This window comes from Mesoplodon densirostris, chromosome 19 (assembly GCF_025265405.1).
Source record: "Mesoplodon densirostris isolate mMesDen1 chromosome 19, mMesDen1 primary haplotype, whole genome shotgun sequence".
Lineage (NCBI taxonomy): Eukaryota > Metazoa > Chordata > Mammalia > Artiodactyla > Ziphiidae > Mesoplodon > Mesoplodon densirostris.
Genome location: NC_082679.1, coordinates 12085546 through 12112667, shown reverse-complemented (window position 1 = coordinate 12112667; position 27122 = coordinate 12085546). Strand labels below are relative to the sequence as shown.

General features: G+C 62.2%; 1 protein-coding gene across 11 annotated transcripts; it reads right to left on the bottom strand.

Moving 5' to 3' along the window:
* Nucleotides 1-112: 112 nt before the first annotated feature.
* Nucleotides 113-26883, bottom strand: CIC (capicua transcriptional repressor). Of its 11 annotated transcripts, none has more exons than XM_060083268.1 (21): nt 26040-26171; nt 20887-23682; nt 8875-9024; nt 8553-8787; nt 8339-8468; nt 8061-8243; nt 7815-7980; nt 6791-6993; nt 6490-6715; nt 5929-6032; nt 4424-5651; nt 4145-4332; nt 3683-3804; nt 3419-3585; nt 3027-3317; nt 2608-2933; nt 2090-2391; nt 1840-1994; nt 1631-1762; nt 1201-1332; nt 113-1113 (listed from the first exon to the last, which is right to left on the bottom strand). In XM_060083268.1, exons 2-21 carry the CDS (start codon nt 23669-23671, stop codon nt 746-748), a joined length of 7593 nt encoding a protein of 2530 aa, XP_059939251.1. In that variant the 5' UTR covers nt 23672-23682; nt 26040-26171; the 3' UTR covers nt 113-745. The 11 variants fall into 11 exon arrangements, with proteins under 11 accessions (XP_059939251.1, XP_059939252.1, XP_059939254.1 ...); XM_060083269.1 differs by having other exon boundaries at nt 2090-2343; XM_060083271.1 differs by having other exon boundaries at nt 1840-1991; nt 2090-2343.
* Between the last annotated feature and the right edge of the window lie 239 nt (nt 26884-27122).

Here is a 27122-nt window from a genome sequence, read left to right as displayed (position 1 = left end):
ATCGCACCCCCCACCTCACGGTCGGTGGTTAGGGGAAGTCCAGCTCCACGGCCAGCTCGGGGTCGGACTGGTACGACCAACATCCCTTCTCCCTTACGAGCAGGCAGCCACACAGGTGTGTTAAACAGCTTTAATCTCGGTCATCGCGGCTTCTCAGCACAGTAAGAAATATTGCACATGATCAACATGTTTTGTTCTGGGGATGGGGACAGGGTGGGGGAATCACCTTCTTAGAAAGTACAACCCAAGCTGGGAGGGCAGGGGGGGTGGGGAGAGAGAACCCTCCCCGTGCCTGTGGCAAAGTGCAGGAGCCCCCACCCCCAAACTAACCTGAGTCCAGCCCCTCTGGGGAAAAAAGGGGTACATGAACTCCCCCTACTCCACAGGCGCCTCCCTGTGGCCCGAGGCCCACACTACCCTCCAGCTTGCAGCCCTCACACGAGCCATTTTGCATAAAGTACAAGTGAAAAGGTCTGAAGGTAACACACTCCAGGTTATGTACAGGGGCTCGGTGGAGGGAGACTGTGCCCCCTGCTTCCCCTCAGCCGCCCCCCCATCACAGGGAGGGAGCTGTGGGGGGAGGGGGATAGACAAGAGGAGCAGGCCTCATTCCGCCCCAAACTGGAAAGGACGCAGTGGCTTTGCTGGGGAGGAGGTAACCATCCTGCCCCCCCACTCCTGCCACCTACATACTGTCCGTGTCCTGAGGGGAGTACTGTGGGTCTGGGGTCTTCTCAGGAGCCCCTCACCTGCCTGTGGCAGCTGTGGAGGGACCAGAGGGGGGTGGTGAGGGTTGGGGGGGCCCCTCCCAGCCAGGCTGTCCAGGCCCCGGCTCTGGGGGCGGAGGCAATGGCGGGGCAGCCGGGGCCGTGCCAGAGTCCGAGCCAGGTGAGGTGGGGTCAGGGCCCCCAGCAGGGCTGGGAGTGGGGACAGGGGCAGCAGCAGTGACAGTGGGGGGCGGTCCAGGGAGGGGGGCCTCGGCTCCTGGGGGCTGCTCCGTGGGAGTGGCCGCCTGCATGATCTTCTGGCGCACCTCACGGATCTTCAGCTGCAGACAGACCTTAGAGGGGAAGATGTCTGCGTAGCGGGCCTGGAAGGCTGCCGTGGCCTGGGCTGTGGACAGAGGGTGGTGGGGAGGGCAGGGTGAGATGAGTGGGTAGGCCCCCTCCAAGTGCCCCCCAAGACTCCACACCTGCTTACCTGATGGGAAGAAGCCATGGTCCTGGAAGAGCTGCATGACAAGGGCCCGGCGCTGGTCCAGGGTGCGCCGCAGCGACGAGTACGGCACCTTCTCGTATTCCAGCTCCCCGAGCACATCCTCAGCTTCTGTACCTGGGAGCAGCGCAGGGAGCACAGTCGAGCCTCCGCAGCAGCCTGGCCCTCCACCACTGTCCGAGGGGGCCATTCCGCCCTCACTGAATTCTATTTCACAGTGGGGTTTAGAGATGGAACCCACCCAAGGTCACGTACCAACTTAGAGGCCTGTTGAATATCAGAACCCACCCTTTACCTGCTGTCCCTCTCGGCAACACCCACCCCACCTCTCCCATCTTTAACCCCGTTCCTGGGACCCCCACCCCTCTTGGAGGCCCTAGGACCCCCGTAGCCCTGCCTGCCACCACACCGGCACCTGTACGGTCAAAAGTGAAGATGTCCCCCTCGCACTTGGCACTCTTGGGGGTGTTGGGCTCCGAGCTGCAACTGGAGCGTCTCCTCATCTTACGCTTGGGCGAGGTGGGGTCCTCGGGGGCTGAGTCCAGGTCTGGTCAAACAGAAGCAGGCTCAGTGGAGATGGCCCCAGTCTGTCCCACCTACCCTGGGTGCCTTGCGCTCGCCTACCAGTGGAGTTCTTCCTCTTCTTGCGGTAGGAGCCCAGGATGGCCCGGGGTGAGGTGGCCAGAGACTGCAGGGTGGGCGAGGGCAACACCTCCTCAGGCCGAAACTCAGGCAGCTCAGCAAAGCGCTCTTCGAAGTCCACCTCCGACAGGACCCTGCTGGAGAGCGGGCAGGGTCACCTCCTCTGCCCCAGCCTGCAACTGCCCCCTCTGCCACCAACCCACACACTCCAAGTCCCCCAGCCCATGCTCACTTGTCCACAGAGTCAAAGGTCTTCTTCAGGGGCGGGGGCCGCACCTTGACCTTCTTGCCGGCACTAGCCGCCTCCTTGCGCTCGGGGGTGTCCCCAGCTGCCCTCCCACTGCTGCCCTCACTGCTGCTGCCGCTGCTACCAGGGGCTGGGGCTGGAGCTGGGGCCGGGCTGGGAGGGGTGGGAGGCTCCCCTCGGCTCTCCAGGCCCAGCCCAGGGACACGCCAGTCTGAAGATGAGCTGGGGAATTTGCTGGCCTGGGGTGAGGATGGCAGGGAGATGGAGGACACTGGGTTCAGACTCACCTGGGCAAGACCCAGAAATACAAAAGATGAATGCTGACGGCCAAGCCACAGAGCCATGGGGAAGACCCAGTCATGCAGACAGACAGGCAGGACAGAGGAGGACCCACAAGGGCACGGTTCAGACAGGGATGGAAGAGGGGTGGAACAGAAGGGCAGGCAGGGGACTGAGGGGCCGAGCCCAGCAGCAGGGAACCCCCAGGCCTGCTGGGCACTCACCATGGTCTCAGGGCCCTTGGCACTGGTCCGCTCCTCAGCAGGTGGGGGCGGCGGGGGACTGCTCCGGGCTTGGGGAGCCCAGGTCTCTGGGGGCAGTGGAGGGGCTGGTGTTGTTGGCCGCCCCTCAAGCTCTGACTCGGATGCAGGGGGCTCACGAGCTGGGCCAGGCTCCAACGGCTGCCGGGACGCAGGGCCTGGCCGCCCAGGGGCACCTGCCTCAAAGGAGCCCACGGGAATGCTGGCGATGGCCGCCTTCACTTTCTGGGGGGCCTTGGGGGTGGCCCGCTGGGCCTTGGGGGCCACTAAACTGTAGGTCATGGAGCCTGCTGGTAAAGAGAGTATTTGCTGAGCCAGGCCTGGCTGGAGCCCATCCCCTGGGTCTCCCCACTCACCCCACCCTCGGTTGGCCCGGCACCCACCTGTGGCACTAGGAAAAGGGCTGGTAGGGGCTGGGGTGGCAGTGGCGGGGGCCGGTGGGCCCTTGGGCAGGATGGTGGCAGCAGGTGGGGTGGTGTTGGTGGCCACGGTGTAGACCAGGCCTGGGGGAGCCTGGGATGGCTGGGCCAGGGGTGCTGAGGAGGTGGGTACGGGGCTGCCAGGGTAAAACGCTGTGATGACGGGACCGCTGGGGGCTGCGCAGGTGGGAGGCAGCTGGGGGCTGGGCACGGGTGACACGCCCACCTGGCCCGGAGCCAGCAACGGGGCTTGGCCTGCAGAGAGCAAGACAGAGAAGAGGCAGGAGACCGAGTTAGGGCTGTAGCTGCCTCAGCCCCACCCCTGGGCCCCAGGTGCCTGTCAGGCCACCCCTCACCTGAAAGCAGGGGCTGCACGAAGGCGGGGCCGCTGGGCCCCAGCGAGGTGAAGCCTAGGGCTACTGAGCTCGTGGGTCCGTACGAGGTGACTGTTCCAGCCTGACTGGATGCAGGACTGGTACCCAGGGGCAGCGCATGCCCGCCTGCTGACTGCACGTAGGTGATCCTGCCGCAGGGAGAGGAAGGAGGAAGGTGTAGGCGAGCTGGCCCCACCTAACGCCTTCCCTGCACTCACCTCCAGATGAGGGCTCAAATGCCATTACCTGGTGGAGGAGGGCAGCAGAACCTTCTGAGGCTGAGAGGCGGGTCCGGGGAGCGTGGCCGGGCTGAGGGGCGGCACCAGGCCGCTGGGTGTGCTCACAGGCACCGGAGTCAGCTGGATGATCTGTGGGCAAGGGCACCACAGGCTGAGGTGAGCTGGGGACCCAGAGTGGGGCAGGGGAGGACCAAGACCTCGGAGGCTGGACCTCAGCAGAGACACAGGACAGAGAATTGGGATGGGGACGGGAAAGGAGAAACAAAAGCAAAGAAGACAGCGAGAGATAGGAGACACAGAGAAGGAACAAGGTACGCACAGATGTCGAGCAAGACGGGGGCCAAGAGACAAAAAGGGAGAAAAAGAGAAGACTGAACGAAAAACAGACACAGAAACCGTGGGACATAGAGGCTGACACCCGGGAAGAGAAGAATAAGAAACAGGCGGGCCGCCACCGAGGTGCCCTTACCTTGCTGGGTGGCTGAGCACCGTTCTGCACAGGTACTGAGAAGGGTGGGCTCACCAGGGGCAGCGGCTGGCCAGTCCCTCCTCCCCGCACTGACATGCTAGGGGTGGCCAAGGGCACTAGTACCTTCCCAGGTAGCAGCTGGGCTGAGCCACCTGGGGGCGGGGCCTGCACAGGAGAAACTGACTGGGCTGCAAGTTGAGAGAGAAGAGAGCAGGTGGTTACAAAGGAGTTGAATAAGCCTGTGGTCCCTCTCCGTATGCTGCCCAGCCCAGGCCTCACCTTTCGGGGGTGGGGCGGAGGGTACGGACTGCAGGATGGGGATGCCAGGAGTGGGTGCGGTGGCAGCCAGGACTTTGCCGTTGGTGGAGGTGCCCGGCGGGAGGGTGAAACGGATGCTGGTGGTAGGTGCAGGGCCGCTGGGAGCCGCTGCCTTGGTCCCAGGGGCTGGTGCTGGGGCAGGCGCCACTTGAAGTTGCTGGGGCAGCGTGGGCAGAATATACTGCACCTGGGTGATTCCCCCAGCCTTGCCCAGGGGACCTGGCTGCAGGATGCCCAGGGGCATTGGCCCATTGGGCCCACTCCCAGCACCTGCTCCTGAGCCTGCAGCCGTCCCGCTGCCAGGGCCCCCCTGGGCAATGAACTGGACAGCGGGGGGTGCTGGGGCCCCATAGCCTGGGGCGCCCACCAGCAGGTTGGTGACAGTGGCAGGCGCCTTCCCCACAGTGCCCAGTAGGGGCCCAGCCACCAGATGTGGGGCTGTTGAGGTGGCTGCTCCCGACTTCTTGTCCGAATACACTAAGCTGACGCCCAGTGGGGAGCCCCCAGGTGCCCGGGACCCAGCGACTGTCTCAGTCCTGGCACCAGCCGTGTCATTTGGAGACGCTTCTGCCCGGCCAGAAGTGGGGAAAGGCTTAGAGGCGATGGGCACAGGAGTGCTGCTGACAGGCCGCACCACATTGGTGACCATGGTGGCGGCCGGGCGGGACAGGGGGGCTGCTGGGGCCCCATAGGCCAGCGACGGGGCTGGGGCCGAGGGCATGCGAGCTCCGCTGCCCTCCCGTTCCTCCTTGTTTGAGGGCAGGACCAGTGTCTGCAGAACACTTCCTCCCCCGCTGGGAGGTGCCGCAATGACTGAGGGGCCTGGTGGCTCCAGGCCCCCCACGCTTTCAGGTCTCTTGCGCCGGAAAGTGGCAGGATCCGTGGGGAGAAACCGGGTGGCCTTAGGTGTTGCTGGGCCCCCAGTTCCAGGGGGTGGGGGCCGTAGGGGACCTGTTGTGCTGCCCTGACCTGACTCCTGGGCCTTGAAGGTCCCTGAGCCCAGCGGGAAGGAGGTGGCTGCGGAGGCTGAGGAGGAGGCAGGCGAGGATGAGGAGGATGGGATGGGCCCGTAGCTTTTGCCGAAGCCGGCAGGTGGATCTGGGGGCCCTGGGGGCTCAGGGTCCAGCGATGGACGGCAGTGAGTAAAGGAGGAACGGATCACAGGCGAGAACACCTTCCGACCAAATCCCTGAGTGGCAGGAGAAGGGAGACACGAGCATGTCAGGGGAGCCTGGATACCCACACCCTGCCCGTCCCGCCCATCCCAACTTCCCCGTCCCGCCTGGCAACCAGGCTAGCCATAGGCCTCCACTCATCCAGGCTGAGACCCAGTTCCCCACGGGGCAAGTAGCTCACCCTCTCTGCGCCTTAATCTCCCCCTCTGTCAAGGTACAGAGAAGTTAACATTCCCCCCCCCACTTCCCAGGATGCATGAGACCAGACAGCAGCAAGTCCCAAGCCCTCACCTTGCTGCCCTCTGGGTCCTCCCCAGAGCTGTCTCCGCTCTCGCTGTCGGTCACCCGCTCCTTGCACTTGAGGTCAATGTCAGTGGTGCTGAAGCCATCATCAGCTGAGAGAGCAGAGGGAACAGTGCTGGTAAAGGGCTGGGTGCAGGGCTGCCCAGGAGGAACAGCGTGGAGCCTGGCTCTGGCCTCGGCTCGGCCCCGGGTTAGCAGTTAAGTGCCGTCCAGGAATGCTGTTCCTCACCAGGAACAAGTGTTGTCCAGGAATGCTCTGCCCACCTGCCCGCCAGCAGACCCTAAGAGCACACTGGTAACAGCACCTAATACTGTGTCCAATGGCCCGGCCATGCCCGTGTCCTCCCAGCTTCCTGTCTGGCTTGGGGCTTCTTGAGGGCAGAGCTGGGCTTACTCAGCAGGGCCTGAACTGAACATGCCCGCAATCACAAACGAACGTGGAAGGGAAGAAAAAGAAGGGGCCTAAGGGCCTGGACCAAATCTTCGCCCACCCTCCAAACCTTAGCCAGCTGCTCCCTGGATAGGATTCTGGGCCCTGCAACTGCTTACCAATGACATCATCATCCCCTTCCTCCTCACAGATGACCATGCGTTCCTCGTCACTGGTCATGTCCTCACTGGCTGCACGCTGGGCACGGGAGGCCCGGGTGGGCAGCAGTGGGGGCCGCCCACTGGCTGCCAGAGCGCCTCCCTCACCGGGGGCCGCAAAGGGGCCTGGAGCCCCATACTGGGTGGAAGGCTTTGGGCCAGAGTAGGACGCAGGGCCGGACACCATCTGCGGGAGAAGTGCTGTCACCGTGGGCAGCCCTCCCTGCACATCGGCCCTACCCCCGTGGCCTGTGCTCCAGACCTGAGTCAGTTCCTGTAGTGCCTGGCTGTCTACTTCCCCGCCATCCAGGCTGTGGACCCCGCTGTGGGAGAAGGCTCGGGGCCGGGCTGAGCCAGGTCCGCCGACTGTGTGCAGACGTTCTGCTCCACAGGAACTGCTCCCCGGGGCCTTGGCGTCCGAGCTCAAGAGCGTCTGGGCTGTGACGGACAGGAGCTCCGAGGACACTGTAGGGTGGAAACAAAAAGGTGTCGCAGTCAGGAAGCCTCCTCCCAGTGCCCAGGCTGGCCAAGCCATCCACAGATATTTCTAGATACCAGGCAGAAGCCAGGTTGGACTTCCTGGGCCACCTGGCAGAAAAGAGATACCACCCACCAGGCCAGCATTCCCCCTGGTTCCTGCCCTTTTGGGTTGAGAGGAGCAAGCCCACTGCTCCCTGGGAGGCAGCCTTTCTGAGAGCATGAGCCTGGAGACAGGTGTGTGTGGCATCGCCTAGCCAATACCCACTGGACTATCGGAGTCTCTACTTCCTCATCTCAGAGAAGAAGGAACGTCTCCTCCCCCACAGAGTCGTGGGCCCAAACCCACAGGATGACTCCAGAGAAGCGCCTCAGAATGGTGCCAGGCAGTAGAAGCAGCCAACGAGGGGCTTCCAACTGTGGTCTTGAGAGCCAGATGAGCTGGGGTTTAAATTCAACCTTTGCTACTTACTAGTTTTTCAGTGACTTCAAGCAAGTGCTTTTGTCTCTCTAAGCCATTTCCTCATATCTGCAAAAAGTAGGTACGCTTCTGAATACTAAAGACTATGCTCTTCTTGACGCCTGTCAGAGTAAATGCTCAGCAAATGGCACTTGACAATAAGACTTCTGCTCAGAAACCTCATCTATTTGGACCTCCCTGACCCCTTCACAAGAGATAAGTACCAATTCCTTTGTGAGTAAGGGTCCTCAGATAAAACAGATAGAGCTGAGAGGAGCTTCCGGGGAAGTGGGTGAGCAAGCAAAGGGGAGGCTGGTGTCAGAGCAGAAGAGCCGAGGGGCTCACCCACCTCCCGGGGCGGCGGCGGTGCCCGTCTCCGACATGCTCCGCTCCCTTGGCTCCTTGTGCCCTCCCGCCAGCCCCAGGCTTGTAGGCTTGGCCTCTGAGCTGGACTTCTTCCGGTCCTTGTTGCACCACTTCCAATCTGGGTGGGCCTTAAAGTGGGCCTCTTTCACCTGGCAGGAGAGGGCAGGGAGACCCTTCACTCACCCACCCTGCCGGAGGAAGCCGAGCAGCCGAGAGGAGGCAGAGTTACCTGGAAGGCCAGGTCGTGGTACTTCTGCTTCTCCTTGGGCCCCAGAGCGTACCACCACTCGCCCAGGATCTTACTGACGGTCCGGTTGTCCTGGTTGGGGTGACGCTGGTGGACCAGGGCCCGGTGCCGCTTGCTGAAGATCATGAAGGCGTTCATGGGCCGCCGGATATGGTCCTTCTCCCTCTGCGGTAGACACAGGCCCGAGCAGGAAGGTTAGGACTGGGGAGACGGGCTTGGGCGGCCACAGGGTGAGCTCGGGACAGGTGGAGATGAGGCACCTTGTTGGGGCTGCGTCCATCCTTCTCTGAAGAGGAGTCTCGTTCCTTGGGCAGGGCACTGAGGGACTGCGTCCGGCGTTTCCCAGGCGGCAGAGGCAACTGGATCTCAGGAGACATGATGGAGAGGAAGCTGTGGCGGGAGCGGCAGGGCAGTGAGAGCCATGTCTCTGGCCACTCCACCCTCCTCCCCAGTCCCAAGCCTCAGGGCACTCACGCATCGTCGTGGTCACTCTCTGTCTCACTGTCCAGCCGGGGCTCTCCTGGAGGACCAGGGGCCTCCTCCTCCGTCGTGGGAAGGGGCCCCTTTCCAGGTTCCACCCCCCCCAAAGAGTGGGGGGGTCCGGGTCCTGGGCTCTCAGGGCACGTAGCTCCAGGGGGCCGCCCAGGGTCAGCATTCCCCGTCCCGCCTGCTGGCTGCTCGTGAGCAACAGCTGCCGACTCAGCAGGTTCTGGGGGCAGAGTGGCAGGCAGATCAGAGGGCTCCTGGGCCATCTCGACCCCATCCCCATGCCTTCCCACAGCCTCCCAGCCCTCACCTTTGCTCTGGTTGGAGGCCACTAGGTGGCTAGCAGGTTGCTGGGCCTCACTTGGCTGCACGGAGGGGTCAGGCTGGCTGGGGGCCAGGAAGGGGACTAAGGAATGCCAGGGGAACACGGCCACAGAGCGAGGTTCCACGTTCGTCCACACTGTGGGAAGGAGTCAGCTGAGCTGTGCGGCAGGAGAGCTTGGCCTTGACCCCCAACTCAAACTCTTCTCCACCCTGGACAAGGTGGCTCCACCCCTTCTTTACACCCCCTTCCTCAATCCCAGAGCCCCCTGGGCTCGTGCATGCGACATCACTAAGGAAAAACTCCTCCCTGAAAGATTTCTAGATTTTTAAGAAAGAAAACAGAAGCAGGGAAACGGTCCTCACACCCCACTCCCTCCCCCACCTCCACCCCCACCTCCACCAGCCTTGCCACCAGGGACCAGGCCAGAGAAACGACTGGCTCCTGTCGCCAACCAGGCCATGTTTGCTTGCCAACTCACTCTCTCAAGGCCCCTAGACCTTAGCAAGGCTGCAGACCCTCCCTCAGTCAACTCTCATCACCGTGTTGCCGTCTGACAGAGCCCCTCACCTTGGCCTCATACTCCCTTTCTCTTTTCCTGAGGCAGATGGCCCAGTCCCCCCACCCTCTCCTCCCCTCCCCACTACTCACAGGGCATGGGGTCTCAGGCCTTTCTCCTTGCCTCCCTCCCCCTACCACAGACCCCAGGGAGCCAGACCTGCCTTTCCCAGGCTGGGCACAGGTGGCTCCAGCATCTCTTTCCTCCTCAAAGAGAATCTACTGCCCATGAAGAGACCTCCCAGCCTCCCTCACTCTATACCCCTGAGCTTATCTCTAGTGTAGTGTCCAGCCCCCTTGCCCAAAAAGATGGGAGGGTGTGGTAAACTCTTCAGACAAAAAGGCACAGACAATGGGACAGATGAGAGAATTATTACAAGGCTCTGCCCAGGCAAGGCAAAGGGGCCAGGTGTTTCCTTAAGGCTACGCACAGGAAGGTACTTCCCTCACCAGGGCGCTGGTCCTAGAGGTCCAACCTTCTGCTCCAGGAGCTGGGTGGTAAGGGAGCCAGCCCACCCCTTACAGCTGAGTCCCACCCCTGGCTGGACTCCTGGGGCTGGCCCAGGCTGGGAATGGGCTACTCACTGCCAGCTCCCTGGGGGAAGTGTAAGCAGCAGAGGAGGCCCCTGCTAGGGGAAGACCAAGAAGAGAAGAGGGAAACGCCCTAGCCCTGGTCCCCATCATTCCAGGCTCCCCCTGATCTCGATCAATCTGACCTAGGCTGATCCCCCCGCCAATGTCTTCACAAGGCTGGCCTAGGGGAGCCCCTATGTGAGGCACTGGCCTCAAGACCTGATTCTGTGAGGTGCTGACAAAACAAAAAAGTAGATATCAAGGCAACAGGAGACGAACAAAGAAGCCCACACTGGAAAAGGACTCAAAACACTATGAAGATCCCATCCACTACCACGGGGGCACTGGAGCCCCAAAAGCCTGCTGGGCCCTCCAAACCCATGACAGCCTCAGAGACCCGGACCTGTCCCTCTTTTCACAAGGATCATTCCCATCAGGCCCCCTCATCTTCTGCTGGGTGGGAAAGAAGGGGCCCAGTATACAATGGGAGAACAGTCCCTTGGTCCTGTCCCTCCTGAACTCCTCCCTAGTGCACTACCCTCCAGGTTCCCGGGTCTCTTCCTCTCTCTGAAAAGCAAACCACCAACACGTCACTCTGTTCTAAGCAAACAGTGCCTCACTCCCTTCCCAAGACCTGTCCTTAGCCCCACTACTCAATCACAGCCCCTAGTCCCTTCTCCCTCTATTCCACACCTGGCACCAGCAGGTCTCACGCTGCTCCTATTCTAATCCATGCTCCGCACCCCTCCTCACCTCCCATGACAACATACCTCCTCCACCCCACACCTAAACACCACAGCTGTCCTCAGCTACTCCCCAGTCTGCACTCCCATCCCTCCACTACACTCCCACCTGCCGTCACTAACCACTCAGCCCAGCCGAGCTCTATAACTTTCCCCTCTACTCTGCCTCCACCGTTCTCTTACTATAACCCCATCACCATTACTTCGCACTCAGCACCCCGACACCTTGACCCCTGCAGTCCCAGGGCCCAGGCGCTACTGACCGAACATGCCGAGGCCACGGGAGGCCGCGCCGGACGCGGGCACCAGGGGCCTGTGGGCTGAGTACATGGTCCGGCACGGGGTGGCCCGGCCGGGGCTCGCGCCTCCTCAGCGGCCGCCGCCGTTCCGCCCGCCGCCGGCTCCTCGGCCGCCACCGCTCGGGCCCGGGGGGAGCTGGAGGCCGTCGCCGCATGCCCCCCCCACCGCCCCCCCTCCGGCCGCCCCACGCGGGGGGTCTCAGCCGGGCGCGCCTGCGCACAACACCGCCTGCCTCCCGCCGCCCGGGGGGCGGGGGGAGGTCAGAGCGCGCCGGCCCCGCCCCGCCCCCCGGCGCGCGCGGGGGCCGTCACGGGGCGCGCGGCACCCAGGCCATCGGCGCCGCCCCCTCCTTCTCCCTCCTCCCGTGCGGAGCCGGGCGGGCGGGGCAGGTGGGGCGGGGCGCGGCGCGCGTGCGCGGGGGCGGCCCCCTCCCTTCCCCGTTCGCTGGCTCGCTCCCTCCCTCCCTCGCAGCTCTGGCGGGTAACGGCTCTGGCCCCGAGCGCCCCGGTTGTCGGCGCCGCGCCCCGCCTTTCCGGGCCTGGGGCCCGCGGCTCAGCGCCGGGTCGGCCTCCGGCCCCGGGCGGGCAGACGGACGAGCGTGCGTGCGTCCGTGCGCTCCGAGCGAGCCCCGCGCCGAACCGCCGCCGCCTCCCCGCCCCGCCACTACTACGCGCTCCCCTCCCCCCGCCGCACCTCCCCCCGCCCCTTCCCCGCTTCCCCCGCGGCCTTCCGCGCAAGCCCGGCCCACCGCGCGCGAGCCCATTGGCTGCCGCCGCCGCGCGCGGGTCAGGCCCCGCCGCGCCCGCCCCCATTGGCCGCCCCGGGGGAACGTCAGTCATATGCAAATAAGGGCAGGGCGGGGCGGGCTCCGGTTGGACCCAAGCCGGCCCGGGGCGGGACCGTGGGAGGAGGGCGGCAGGGAGGGCGCACTGCAGTAAAGGCACTGAGCCAGGGGGGCGGTTCGGGGTGCCGCGCTGCAGAGGCCCGGGGCTGTGGGTGGTGCTTGTGTGTCCAGTCCGCGCGAGGAACACGCTCACGCGCGGCTCGGCCCACCTCCCTCACGCCCACCTGGGCGCGCGCTGCCCCGCAGGGCAGACAAACTGCGTGTAGGGCTGGGCGAGCCACCCCTGAGCCCTCACCAACTCTCACAACAGCAGTCACAAACACACACACACACACACACACACACACACACACACACTCCTCATAGACAGACTTTCCTACCACACCCATTATCTCATACACAATCCAGGGTCACATGTACCCTCGGTCTTACACACGAAGTCAGAAGTCACACACCCGGAACACCTCACACAAATGCACTACCTCCCACACTAAACGTCCATCACTCCCCACCCACCATCACACACACTTGTTCTCACCCATCTTCTTCACATCACCCATTTCATACATGCCGTCATGTGTGCTTCATCAAGCATATCCTCATACACATCCACCAGCCCATGTGACTCATACAAACACACAACATATCAAACAGGCAGAATTATCTCATACACCTCATCACAGCCACTGCTTGTCCACAGCACACACCCTACATCCCTCCAACACAACCACACACTCATATGGCCTTCCTGGCAACCCCCAACCCCAACACAGGTAACTCTCACAAATGCCATCATACTGACCCCAAACACTATGTAAACTTACCCTGGTGAGCACTAGCTACTTCAGTACCCTGGCTCAGGAGGTATACAAAGTGCCATGGCCATTCCCATTGATTCAGCTACCCTGCCTGACACTTAGCAGCCACCTGGGACCCTCTACCTCACAGTGTAAGGCAGGGGGCCACCACTCTGGGCTGGGAGCCACCCTTTCCAGAAGAGGAAGAAAGGAAACTAACACTGGGGCTGCTACATGCTGGGAGCTTGTATGTATAACCCTGTGCATTGAATCCTCACAGCCACTAGGGAAGTACACTTTTATTATGCCTGTTGTTCAGATGAGAAAATGAGGCTCAGGGAAATTGAATAAATTGTGCAAGATCATGCAGCCAGGACATAAGAGCCCAGCACTCCAACTCAAGTGCTCTTTCCACTACTGAAAATTTCACCTCAGGGTGGACACAGGCAGAGACTCTCAACAGAGGCCTGGGAATATGTTCAGACAATGATATCAGAGAGACTGGTGAACTATAGAAAGGTCAGAGGGTACACACGGAGACACAGGCAAGGTCTGGGGCCCACCAGGCAGAGAGGCAGAGGCCTTGGATCACCCAAGAGGGGCCCTGAGGACACATCCAGTAAAGGCAGAGGCCTGGGGTCATACCTGGGCAGGTAAAGATTGCACAGGCTCAGATGCACCAAGACTGGGGTCCTACACAGGTGGGACCAGTGATAGGCACAGACAAACCCTTTTCCCAGCCTTCTGCAGCTACAGACAGAGATGAAGGCATGGAGAGGGGGCAAAACCCGGGTAACCTGGGCCCAGAGGGAAGGGGAAGGTCTGTAGCCCTCTGACCTCCAGAGACTACAGGGCCAGACACTTGGCTGTGAGCCTAGAGAGACCAACAGAGGGACTATTAGGTGACTGCCCCCTCCTCCCTATGCAGCCCCAGACTCAGACCCTCCATTACCTCACTGCCCCAGGGACTGCAATGTGAAGCAAAAATCAAGGTTGAAATCAATGTGGCCTGCTCTATCTCCCTACCGCTGCCCCCTCCTCTCCCCACTCTCCCCACCGGTGAGTCACCTACTGGCAAGTTAACCCCTTCCCCACTGCAATGAAGCCCAGGGACTGAGCTCAGAGGAACCCTGCTGCCAGCCCCCCCACTTCTGTTGGGTGAGAAAAAGAGCTAAGCCTGGCACAGTAGGGAAAGAGGGCCCCAGACATCTGGGAGGGTTGCACATCTGGTAGAAGACAGTGCCCACATAGGAGGGATGGGAAGAGGCCCCTTACAGGGCAGGGTACAGCCAAGTGGGGGCCAAGCCTAGCAGGGAGGGGCCGGAATCTGGGCGGGAAGGGCCCCCCTGCCCTGGGCACTGGGCCAGCCCTATACTTAGCTTCCATTGTTTGGAATGGAGGAACCCTGAGTGGGGGTGATGAGGAGTGGAGAAGAGGGAACAGGTCCTGTCCCCAGACAGCTCCATATCTCTAGCCATCCCCAACCCTAACTGGGGCCTCCCTAGTTGGAAAAGTCTGAGGGGGTTCCCCAAACCAGGGCCCCAGCCCCATCAGAGAGGGGGTGCATCACCATCCTTCACTCAGAGCAGGTACTAGGCAGAACTACGGTGCAGCCACCCCCTGCACTACCCTATAGCCAGCTCCACAAAAGGTTTGGCCCCAGACAGCCCGCACAGCACCACCCCACCCTAGCCTGGGGACAGGGAGCCCAGATGGAGATGGCAAGTGCCACCCAGGGTGGCACAGGCTGAGGCCTGCCCAAAGGCCTGGGGCGCACAGCCAGGGATGCTGACAGGCTGAGGGACAGGCAGGCATGCTCTGAACTCACGGGCCCCCGTTTACTGAGCCCGAGAGGCACCGCGCCCTGCCGCCTGCGGCTCCCCACCCTGTTCTCCAGGCCCGGGTCCCCGCCTCGGCTCACCACCCCAGTGTCCCCAGCTCCCCTCACCCGCTCTCCACATACACACCCACCCACCCACCCCGGGCGGCGTCGGAGACGGCCAGGGTTGCCTGGGGAACGAGCCCAGGATTGGACTGGTGCTGCTCGGGAGGGATGGGGGCCTAAAAATAGCGCCGGGGTGAGTCAGTGAGTGGGGCTGGGGTAGGCAGGGGGACCAGAAGGGAAAGAGAGGCAAGCGAGAGGTGCGGGGGAGGCTCCCCAGGGATTGGAAGATGGGCGGGATAGGATGGAGGGCGGGATACGGATTTGGGGGTAGGAGAGGGGGTTGAGGGTGAGTGTACAGGCGCCGGGGCTGCGAGGGCTGGTCTCCGCGGGCTGAGGGAGGGGCCACTGCCTGGGCGGAGGAGGGGGCGCCGCCCTGCGTTCTCCTCCCCAGCCCCGAGCTCACGAGATTTTCCACTCGCCGCCTGGCCCCCAGCCAGCCCCCGTCGGGCCCCACAAAGCCGCTTTGTGCTGGGAGGGCGGGCGGGCACCCGGCCGGCCTGACACCCACGCGGGCAGCGGCAGTGCGCGGGTCAGCTGGCACCCGAACTGTCTGCTGCGGGGGGGGTGGGGTCCCCCCACCCTGCCCGAGGACGCGGCCGCGCAAGGGTTAATGACGCAGGGGCCAGGGTAGCAAGTCTCGGCCAATCGGCGTCGGCGGGCGCGACAGCGGCCAATGGGAAGGCCGGAGGCCCGACGCCCCGGGCCTACCCCCTGGGGCGCGAGAATGGGCGCGGCCCTCACTGGGTGCCCGTCTGGATCCACAAAGCCCCCGGTACACCCTGTTTCCCGGGCTACTTCGCAAAAAAAAGGCTCAGAAGGGCGTAGGATCTCGCAGTCAGGAGGTGGCACGGTCAAGATTCGAGCCCAGGTCTGCCTGGCTTCACAAGTCAGCTTTTCCACCGAAATGGGGAGACGGGGGTTCCCAGTCCCAGGCCCCCAAGCGGAGCGGGAACAGGCAGGGGACGGGGTGCGGGCGGAGGCGGCGGCGCGGCAGGCTAGGGTCCAGCCGCCTGCGGTGCAGCCGCTGCCGCCGGTGGTAATGGGAGCCAGACGCCGTCGTCGCCGCTAACGCGCCTCCCTCTCGGCCACTAATGGAGCCATTAATGCCGGGCGCCGCGGGCTGCGGGCCACACACACCACCCCGCCGCTGCGCATGCGCGCGCCAGCAGCCCCGCCACCCGCCGCCAGCAGGAGGCAGCCTGACCCCTTGCAGTGCCTGGCGCTGGGGGCTCTTCCAAGACTCACTCCTGCTACCTCAAAAAAGCCTCTTCTCTCTCCCGCAAATCATCCTCTTCTTCCCAGCCTAGGTCTCCTTCCTTTCCAGGGATCTTTGACACCCTGATCCAACCCTTGCCCTCTGCTCTAAACCCTTTCTCGGATCTTCACAGGCTGACATTCAAGCATGGCCTGGCTGGACCTGTCCTCCTTGGCACCCTTCTGCCAAGACTAGGCTCGTGTCAACTCCAGCCTCAACTGGCCACTCAGAGGTCATGCACTTTCACCCCTCCTGGCCTTTGCTCCTGTGGCTGCCTAAGCCTGGATGGCCCTTCCCTTTCTTTCACTACCCTGAAATCCACTCATTCCTGCTTCAGCTCAAATGTCACCTCCAGTGAGAAGCCTACCTGAACCTTCCTCATCACCTCGCATGAAGCCACGGAGTTTTCTCTCTCCTCGGGCCTCCCCAGGCTCTGTATCTCCCTCTGCTCATCCTTGCCGGTGCCTGCATCCACATCTGCCTTCCCCACCCACTTATCCCAGGGCTGCTCAGCCTGGACCTGGTAGAGGGATGAGGAGTGACTTCTGGTGGGAGAGAAGGGGTTCACTGTTTGAGACAAAACAAATTCTGGTGGGCAGAATCTGGATCTGGATCTGGGGAGTCAGGACACCCTTGGCTCCTCTTTGGGCCTCATTTTCCCAACGCACCCAAGCATAGTTGGTGGATGCTGCCTGGCCTCTGAGGTCCTACTGGTTGGGGTGGACGACACGTGGGACTCAATTAAATGGAGCTGGCACCAAAGTGTCTCCTGAAAGGCGATGGGGGTGGTGGTGCTAGGGGTGATCTGGGTCATGCCCTCGAGCAGGTGGGTGGGCACAGGAGCTGCTTTCCTGCTTCTCCCCCACAGCCGGATCTCCTAGCTTGGCCCAAAAAGCCCCCGCCTTCCTGCCTGTCTTGGGAACAGGTGCTTGGGTGTTGATGGGTCTGCAGGATGGGTCCCAACACCTCTCAGCAGGTTTCAGGGACATTAGTGGGCATTTAATTTGTCAAGGGACAAGCGGGGGCTCCCAGGCCTAGACATTCTCCCAACACTCCCCATTCTCCCACCTGTTCGCCAAGGAGCAGGAGATCTGGTGCTTAGCAACTATCCACTGACTTAAAGGAACAGAGTGCCTGATGTGCACAGAGTGGGGGTGGGGGCTAGGATGGGGGAAACATGTCCGTCTAAAGAATGGGAGAAGGAGGGCCAGAGGAGAGGCCAAGGCTGGACCAGAGACAGGATTCCAAGATGGGGGAATCAAAACAGAAAGAAGGTGGAATGAAGCCTCAGACCAGAACTGATGTCTAAGGAGGTACAAACCTGGAAAGGCATAGAGAGCCAGACTCAGAGAAAGTCAGACAGAAGTCCAGAGAGAGAGAGACTCGGGGCCAGAAACACACCTAGACAGAGACAGACATAGGAACCCAAGAGAGAGACAGATAGACATACAGTGGCTCAAATAGGCAGATGGGCAGACAGGCCCAGGAGAAGGGGCACTGCCTGTCAATATGGCGAAACCAGGCGGAAGGTGGGAGCTGGAAGGGAGGCCATGCCAGAAACAGGGCTGAGACATCTGGCCTCCTGGGCCAGGGCTGCAGGCCCTGGGGCGGCTTCCTCTCCTGGGGAGCAGGCGGGAAGAGTCAGAGGGAGGTGGCAATGGCAGCTGGCTGGCCCGGCCATGCACAGAATGTAGAGAATGCCGGCCCGCCTGCTCCGGCAAGTCCCCCAGCGGAAGCAAATGCCTGGCGGGGGGGCAGAAGCAGGCAGGCTGCCCCGGGCCACCCCCTCACACCTGCTGCCCTGACTGAGGGTCAGACCCTGGCATGGGCGGGCAGAAGGGGCCAGGATTATAGCCTCACTCTTCCACTGGGCACAGTCTGCCCTATCTGGGCCTCAGAGGGAGAAGGCCCCAAGGTGCCTACCTCCCAAGGGTTTAGGGAGGCCTCTGAGAGAACAAAAGGGCCTGCTGGCTGGGAACCTGAGGGCAGCCTGGATACCTCAGCATGGGTGTAGTCAGGGAGGCGCTGCTCAGAACCGCCAGGACAGGCACTGGACAAGTTCTGACGACCGGGTGGCTTCCAGCAAGGGGCCTCCCCTCCCTGAACCTCAGTTCCCCCCCTCCCCCTGACAACAGGGCTGGTAATCCCTGTTCCATAGCATCAGGAGGTTTCGATGAGATGGCCCCACGCCTGAGGCTGGGCACAAGGTAAATGCTCAATAAAGTGGGCTACTATTATTGTTTTCATTATTCTAGTTGAGAGTGCTTAAGAGCCTGGGCTCTGGAGCCAGACAGCCTGGATTCACACTCTGGCTCTCCCTCTTCCTAGCTGGGTGACCTTGGGCAAGTCACTTTGCCTCTCAGGCTACAGTTTCCTCCTCTGTCTACTGGAACCAATAATCGTGCTGATCTCCTGGGTTGTTGTGAGGATTCAGTGAGTAAAGGCTCAGTCAGCGCTTACTGAGCAGTGTGCCAAGCACATGCATGGGTGGTACTCAATAAATTATTATTACTGTTACTTCTAGTAGGAAGAGTCCTGTGATCTAGAGATCGAGAGACCTGGTTCAAGGCCCAGTCCTGCTCCTCCCTGGCTGGGTGACCTTAATCAGGACTCTTTTTCTATCAGGGCCTCATTTTCCTCATCTGGAAAATGGTGGCAGGAACCCCCCCAACCCCGGACCACCCTGGTAGGTCTCAGGTCACCTGCATCGTGCCATCCCTCCCCACAAGGCAGCAGTGAGGGTCATGACTGACCGAGGCTATGTATAAGGGCAATGTCGGGGGCTGTAGGCATGCGGGGGTGGGGGCTGAGGGGGATGGTAGGAGTCCTTCTGCTTCAGTTTCTTCATCTGCCTAAGGATAGGAATCCCCGCTGTGCCCACTTTGTGGAATTTTGCTCATATCAACTACGATGACAAATGTAAAAAATGGTGGGGGTGGAGCAAAAAACACAGCTCACAACCTCAGTATATGAGCATGAGGGGCAAGCGTAGTCTTTGTGTCCCTCTGCCCGGGTCTGGGCTGGAACTCAGTGAGGGCAGGGTCTGGGCCCCTTCCTATATTGGTCTTTGCACCAGCCCAAGACACAGCGGCTCCTACCCAGATCCACAGCCCAGACTCTTTTCTCCCTGGTCTCCCTGCCTCTGGTCTCAGGGGCTGGAACTCACCCTTCATGGTATAGCCGTGGTTGGGTCGGCTCAAAACCTTCCATGGCTCTCAGGATAAAGTTCCCAAGTCTTAGAAGGACCCTCTATGATATGACCCTTGATGTATTGCTCGCCAACACAGCCACACATCCCAAAGCTCACCCACTGTCTAGAGCCCCTGACTTTGCAGATTCAACTTCCTTCAAATTCTTGCTCTTGCCTCAAGGCCTTTGCACACTCTTCCCTCTGCCTGAAGGTCCTCCTGCCGGCCTTGCCAGGCTCCCTTCTGCACACCCTTCAGGTCTCACTTTAGACCCTGTAGGTCTCACTGGCCCCTTCTCCAAGAAGCCCTCCCTGACTTCACATGGCCTCCTGGGCTTCCTCCACCCCAGCCCTGACCACTCTGGACAGCTACTATCTGGGGACAGGTCTGTCTTACTCCAGGGACCATGAGCCCTGTGAGGACAGGGCTGTGTCCTTAGCATCAGCCAGCATAGGGCCAGGCACAGAGAGGGGGCCTCAGTCAACAGTGAATTAATAAGTAAATAAGAAAAAGATGCTAGGGAAGGGGCTGGTGACGGGTCCGTCACCCTCCATGAAAGTTGCTCTGACAAGGCCCAGGCCAGCTGGCTCTCCAGCACCATCTCAGAAATGCCTGTCCCCCCACCTCTGGCCTCAGCCCTCTAGCCACTCTGGCTGTGCTCAGCAGTGCTCCTGGCCTCGGAGTCTTCCCAACGGCCTCCTAGGAGGTTCCCCTGTCCCACGCTTGCTGGTTCCAACTCATCCTTCAACTCTCAGCTTACACGCCCTTTCCTGAGGGCAGCCAGACTAGGTTCACATCGGGAAGCATGCCCAGCACACGCCCAGCTCCCCGCCATGGCACTGACCACACCTGTGCTATTTACCAGGTGCAGCGGTGACGAGGGCTCCAGTCCTGGTCCTGCTACCGCCTGGCAGAAGGACCTGTTGGAGCCTCAGTCTTCCCATCAGTAACCCAGGCAGGTTGGTCACAAGCTAACCTGCCTGGGTTTGAAGGCTGGCTCCAGGATTTACTAGCCATGTGACCCCGGGCAAGTTACTAACCTGGCCTCGGTTTCTTCTAATTTTTTTTTTTTTTTTTTTTGGCCGCACTGCACGGCTTGTGGGATCTTAGTTCCCCGAACGGGCATCGAACCCAGATCCCTGCAGTGGAAGTACGGAGTCCCAACCACTGGACCACCAGGAAATTCCCAGTTTCCTCTAAATGAGCATAATCATAGCAGGGTCCAGTATGCTGTGAGTGCTACGTTAAGGGGTGGGTGTGAGGGTTAGATGCAATAACCCACTTGCAGTGCTTATCATGGTGATACCCCTGCCAGTCCTCCAGACGTGGGAGCTGTCATCATGATTATCATCTCTGTTACCCCATCAGCTCTGTGGGGGCCTGGCTTTGAGCCTGCACTCAGGAAAGGTTTGCTGACTGATGGACCCCTTCAGAGTACATTCCCAACAGGAGGCTTCTGGAAACACTGCACTGAGCCTTCAAAGTCCACGCCCGGCGACTTCCCTGGCGGTCCAGTGGTTAAGAATCCGCGCTTCCACTGCAGAGGACATGGGTTCGATCCCTGATCGGGGAACTAAGATCCTACTTGCCGCACGGTGCGGCTGGAAAAAAAAAAAAAGGAAAAACTCCACGCCCTTGCCTGACACGTGAATTGCTACCGAACATCTGTGCAAAGAGGAGGCCAGCCTCCCCTTGAATCCCACCCAAGGTGGGGAGCTCACCTCTCTTGAGAGCCAGTTTGCAAGGGGCCCTGTGCAAAATGAGCCCTCGCCCAGCCCATCCACCTGAACCTCTTACCTGTCCCAGGCCGGCCCATGATGACTTCCTTTTTGGGGGCAGGATGGCTGGTATAGCTGCTGGGCACCAGGACAGGCAACAGGGCAGCAGGTGAGGGGTGGAAGGCCACCGGCTGGAAGGGCGAGGAAGCCAGGCCAAAGGTGGGCATCGGCTGGGCCACGGCCGTCGGCGCAGCTGGAGGCACAGTGATGGGCACGGGGGCCGGCAGAGGTAGAGGCAGGCCAGGCTTCCCACTGGCCATCCCGGGCGGCACCGGAGTCTCTCGGCAGCCCCGCCCAGGTCCCCCAGCCCGTGCCTCACTGCCAGTGCCCACCTCCCCAGGGAATTTGGAGGGCAGCGGCACGTCGGGGTTGCGGACGATGACGGGTGAGTCCCGCTGCACGGCAGGCACCCTGCGCACGGAAGGCCCAGGATCCGAGGTGAGGCCGGCAGGTGGGGGCAACAGCAGCAACGGCGAGGGCTGGCGGGAGCGGGAGAAGGGCACGGCGGGCGACACAGCACGGAAGCCAGCCGGTGTGGAGGGTGTAGGTGTGTGCGACACCGAATCCACACCAGAGTCTAAGCTGTCGCTCTTGGGGAAGTCTGGGGCGGCTCCTCCGCCTGCTGCACCAGGGGCCCCCAACGCCCCTGGGTGGGGCAGCAGCTCTGTCTTCCGTCGCCCAGGGCTGATGGGCACAGTAAAGGTCAGGTTGGTCTGGAAGGTGGGTAGGATGCCAGAGGAATGGCGCTCTCGGGGGGCAGGTGGGGGTGGGTGAGGGCCCAGGTCCGGTGGCGTCAGCACGCCGGCCTTAGGGGTGCTGGCGCTCAGGTGGCGACTGCGAACAGCAGTGCGTTGGATGACTGGCGAGGCATTGATGGGGCTGAAGTTGGCAGGGCGGAAGCCGAAGAGTGGTGAGGGTGAGGGTGACGGGGCTGGCGAGAAAGGTGACTGCGTAGAGACGGGGGAGAAGGAGGGTGTGCCCGAGCGAGAGCTGCCCAGTGACACCAGCATCACAGCTGCTTCACACTCATCGAACTCAAAGCGTGACAGGTCAGCAGGGGCCACCAGGCGTGGGCGTGAGTCTCCCCGGGCTGCCACGCTGCTGGCCTCACTGTCCCGAGACGTCTCATCACCCCAGTCGAACTCGGTGCTGCCCTCACGGGCCGCCACACCAGCTGGCCGCCCAGCCCCACCTGGGCCGCTGTCCGCCAGGCCCTCCATCTCCTTGGTGCGCATGGACAGGTGGCGGGAGCAGTAGCCCCGCCGCTGGGACTCCTTCATGCAGCCATCTCTGGAGCACAGCCGTCGCCACTGCTTGCCGTTGAATTTCTTTCGAATTCCATTGGGTGTGCAGACCACGTCGCCCTTCTTGTATTTCTGCTGGGCCGCTGTCAGTGGCGTGCGGGCCCGGGCGGCCGGTGCAGCCCCCTTCTCCAGGGAGGCCACACTGCTGCTGCGGCTGCCGCCCTGGCTCCCCTCCTGGCAGGGCGAGGGCTGCTCGCCAGGGCGGCCTGGGCCGGCGAAGGCTGGGGACTTGGGTGGCGGTGACAGGAGCTGGGGCGGGGGCAGTGGGAGCAGGGCCGGGGTGCCCAGGGCTGGCGGGTGCTTCTCCTCACCCTCCTCGCAAGCCCCCAGGTGGCCACCAAAGCTGATCTTGGAGACCTCGGCATCCTCGGGCTGCTTGAGGTCCAGGGCAGCCGGGCAGGGGGGAAGGGCGGCCCCCGGCTCGCCCTGCCCCTCCTCGGGACCCGCCGGGGGCTTCCTCGGCAGGGCTTCGGGCTCCCACGGGGGCCGCAGCAGGCGCAGGCTGGAGCGGGCCACCCACACCGCGTCCTCGGGCTCACGCTGCGGCGGCTGCGGCGGGGTGGCCGCCGGGCCCGGCTGGGAGTTGGGGCCAGGGCTGAAGCGGACCTTGTAGGCAGCTGGCTTGGCGGCCACCTCCACCACCACCCCCGCACGGTAGGCAGCCACACCGGGCTCCACACAGGTACAGACCGCTGTGCCCACCACCAGCGCAGCCGGCGGTGGCGTGGCATCCAAAACCACATCCACACCACTGCCAGGTGCCCCCTCGTAGAAAGTCAGGGCCCGGTCCCCAGGGAATTGCACACCCAGGTCCTGGCTTCGGCGCACCTGGCGCACCACAGCCGGCAGGAAGAGACCGTCCCCACGCCGAGCCAGCACCCGCTGGGACCGCAGCTGCCGCAGGTCATAGCCACCGCTGGTGCTGCCAGGGGGCCAGGGGCCTAAACCACCAGCTTCGGCCGGCTCATCTTCCAGGTCGGCCGAGTGCTCGCTGGCTGTGTCGGTGGAGGAGGAGCGGGCAGAGGTGGGTGGCTGTGGAGGCACCCCCGGGGTGCCCGCCTCCTCGGGGGTCCGTGCCCGCTCTTCAGGGGCACCAGCCGCCCCACTGCTGCCACTACCAGCCCCATGCTCCTCCACATACTTCTTCTTGGGCGCTCTTGACTTGAACGTGGCCGTCTTTCGGCTGAGTGAGGGCTCCCAGCGGCCTGCCTCCCCCTCCCCCTTGGGTTCCTCGGCCGGGCCTGGGGCCGGGTCGTCGGGGTGCAGCTCTGGGGGCAGCCCTTCAGCCCCAGTGCCCCGCTCGGCCTCCTCCTCCTCACCCTCCTCAGCCTCTTCTGGCCCCGGCGGCTGCTGCTGCTGCGCCTCATCATCCTCCTCCTCTGGCTTGTCACCCTCCCCAGCCCCTCGCCGCCTCAGGGCCTTGGCCCTGGTGGCTGGTGGGGACCTGCCACCGCTGCCAGAACCTGGGAGGCCGGCGCACGCCTTCTTCATTGGTTTCATCTTTCGTCCACCTGCAGGGTGAGAGGACAGACAAGGGTCACTGGGAGTGACTCAGGAACACCTCCAGACCCACTGCCCCCAAGACTTCCTACTTGCTGAGGTCACTGTCTCAGCGCCACAGTCCCCAAGCTCTCCTTCCTGGCTGTCTTCAACTCACGTAGGCCCCTGGCCAGCACCCAGACACAGACTGGCACTCATGTCCCCTGAGCTATACACTCTGGTTCCTTGGGGACCCTCACATGATCTGCTTCCTCTGCAGAGGACAGTAGGTGCATGCACACACTCTGACTGCCCCAAGGGGACGCGAAAAGCACTAACGGTTCACGTCTATGGAGCACTCACTTGGAGCCGAGCCCTGGGCTAAACTTGCCTTTATTAACCCATGTCATCCTCACAACAGCCCTAAGAGGCAGATGCTACTATCAGTCCCATTTACACTCGAGGAAACTGGGGCACGGAGAGATCAAGCAACTTGTCCAAATTCATCCAGCTAGGAAATGGCAGAGCTAAGATCTGAACCCAGGCAATCTGGCTCCAGAGTCTGTGCTCCTAACCATTTCAGTGTGCCGCCTGTCACATGATCCTTGCACTGTCACTGTCCAGAGAGCACACACACTCACACACACACACATGCACAGGCACACAGTCACAGAAAGGGAGGTGACCGGGCTGTGATGTGAGCCTCTCTCTGCCACCCGCCACCCCTGCCCGGGCAGCCTGGCATGGCCAGGCATTGTGGGAAGGAGTGGGCAGCTAAGAGTCCCAGCGGACAGCTGCCCACTCTGCTCTGCGCCCCTGGCCTGCCAGGTATAGCCATCTCCCCAGATCCCAGCAGGGAACAGGCAGGGGCACGTCTGGGGCAATAGCTCATACCCAGTGCTACGACAGGGCCGTGCATAAGCACACACGCACACACACACACACACACACACGGCACACACAACACGTCATCACACAGTGGGGCACAGAGCTATACCGCAGGGTTTCACTGTCCCACTGGATGGGAGCCTGCCCCTCCCCCCACAGCACCCAGCATGATACCCAACAGCCCAGCCACCCCGCTTCTGGTCTGCTTGCATCCCCGCCCTGACTGGGCTGGCTCTGACAGGGTGGCTGAGCCGACTAGGCCCCCCTGGCCCCCAAATATGCCCTCGGACTCCAGGTGGGGTAAGTGGGAGAAGGTCAAAGAAAGCAGGACAAGCCCAGCGGGCCAACCTCACCCACTTCCTGAACAGTCATTACTGCCCGCCCCCTTTCAAGCTGCCCTAAGAGAAGGGAAAAAACTTTACTCTGAAGTGACTAAGAGAACCTGAGAGGACAAAAAAAGGGCCTCTGGGAGGGTTGGGGGATCCAGGACCATAAGCCAAACACAATCAGAGGCACCCCGACTCAGTCTTCAGGCTCCCATAGTACCCCTGACCTCATTGAGAGAGTAACCTCTCCCACTTGGGGCCTGCTGCTCCTTAGGATCCTGCAGTCCCAGGATGCCCCTTCTCTGACCCAATCCTGGGGTCCTCATAGGCAGAAGCTGGAGGGCCCGGGGCTTCTCACACTGGGGCAGGCACCCAAGTACCCAGGAGTTGGGCAGCCGCCACCATCTTCTCCCCACTGACCTGCTGGGCCACCATCCTGGGCATACCCCACCCAGGGCCTACAACCACACTGCCTGGCACCCCTGGACCCTGCTGCCTGGCCCAGCCTCTTCACACCAGAAGCCAAGCCGCTTTCTTTCCCCTGGGGCCTACTCTCTTCCTGTCCACACCTCTTTGGATAACTCCCACCCAAGGCCCTGTGGGCCCTCACCTCCCTCAGGATCTGAGCAGTAACTCCTGAAGCCCAGGCTGGCCCAGGCTTTTCAGGGTCTCATGTCCTCTGTTCCCAACAGGCCTCCTGGCACCAGCTTCTCTGCCACTCTCTCTCCCATCCTGTCACCATCTCTATCTCTAGCTCTCTCTTCACAGGCCCTAGGCCCCCTCCTCAGTCACCCCCTCCTTGTCACCCTCATCTATCTCTGTCACCTCCTCCTCCCAGTCACTCATGTCAGCCATCTCTGGACCTGTCACCTTCTCTCCCCATCACCTCTCCTTGTCACCCCCTCCAACTCTGTCCCCTCCCTCTCCCTGTCACCCTGATCTAGTCCTGTCACCCCTCCATTCCTGTTACCCATTCTCTGCCCACCACCCCCTCCTTGTCACCCTTTTTCTGTCACTCCTCCTCCCCACCACTTCCTCCACTCTGTCCCCCCTTCCCACCACCCCGCTCACCCCTTTTCCCCTGTACCCCCTCCCCGTCCCTGCCACCTGTCCCCTCTCGGCCCCCAGCACCCCAAATCCCCCCTGCCCGTGTCAACCCTGGCCCCGCCCCTCACCTCGGGCTCAGCGGGGTTACGGGGCGGGGGGCCGTGGCCCCGGCTCGGTCCGGTCCGGTCCCTCCCCGCCCCCCTCCGGCTCTCCCTCTCGTTTCTCCCTTTTTTTTTACTCCAACACACAAAATGGTGAATGGACCTGCAACAGCTGGAGCAGCCAGCCAATCAGCGGCCACAACCCCGCTGACCGGCGCCGTCCTAGACCAATAGATATTCGGAGCCTAGTCGGCTCCGCCTCTCAACGACGAGCGACGCTTGCCACAACCAATCGCGCCCACCCGGCAGCGCTAGGGGGTGGGGCCAAAGTCCAAGATCGGCCTCCCTCTGGGACCGACACCAACCTGAGCCTACGACCGCCTGATCAGCCTAGGGTCCTGCCCTACAATAAGTAATGGACACCAGCATTGACCAATCGCAGTCCGCTTTAGTGCAGAATGACGAATACAGTACCCAGTCGTCTTGCACTCTAGGCCGGAACCCAGCCTCTGCGAGGGACAGTAGCCAATGAAATGCAAGGAGGAGGGGCTAAGGGAAGGCTCTCCAATGAGCAAGCTCAGAAGGCGTGGCCTCAGCGTTTGTTGACCGGCTAGTCGCAATTCCTGCTGGGAATGGTAGTCTTCTTACGTCTCCGACCCATAGTCGACAGTACATGGCAGACTACAACTCCCATGTGACAGAGTGCCTGGAGCTCCGAAGAACCCGTGCTAGGAGAAAAAGTCGAAAGGGCAGTTCCTCATGAGTCTCACTGGGTGCCAGGAGCATCTTAGACCCAGGGCCCCGACTCACCCGGATTCCCGGCTCTGGCGTCGCTGCTGGCTCCTCTCAGTGGCGGCGGTAGCGGCACAAGGGGGAGGTGCGAGGAGCAGCCAACCGCCACCCGTGAGGCCCGCAGCCAATCAGCAGCGGCCGGGGCGGCGCAATGACCTCACCGGGTTCTACTCTCTTACCCCTCCCCCACGTGGTTGTTGCTGCCGGTAGCCGGGAGTAGGGAAGTTGGGGGGGAGGGGAGGAGAATAAGTGATGTCACCTTTCCCCCGCTTGATTGGCTGCCGGGTGGCCGGGACTACAACCAATCAACAGTCTCGG

Bases quoted from the DNA above. Each gene is read 5' to 3' on its own strand.
- CIC (XM_060083263.1), bottom strand. From the start codon at position 23,671: ATGAAACCAATGAAGAAGGCGTGCGCCGGCCTCCCAGGTTCTGGCAGC. The intron at 4,333-4,423 runs GTGAGGCCTGGG...CTCAACTTGCAG, and splicing joins CTCCGCCCCACCCCCGAAAG to CCCAGTCAGTTTCTCCTGTG. The intron at 3,318-3,418 runs GTGAGGGGTGGC...TGCTCTCTGCAG, and splicing joins CGTGCAGCCCCTGCTTTCAG to GCCAAGCCCCGTTGCTGGCT.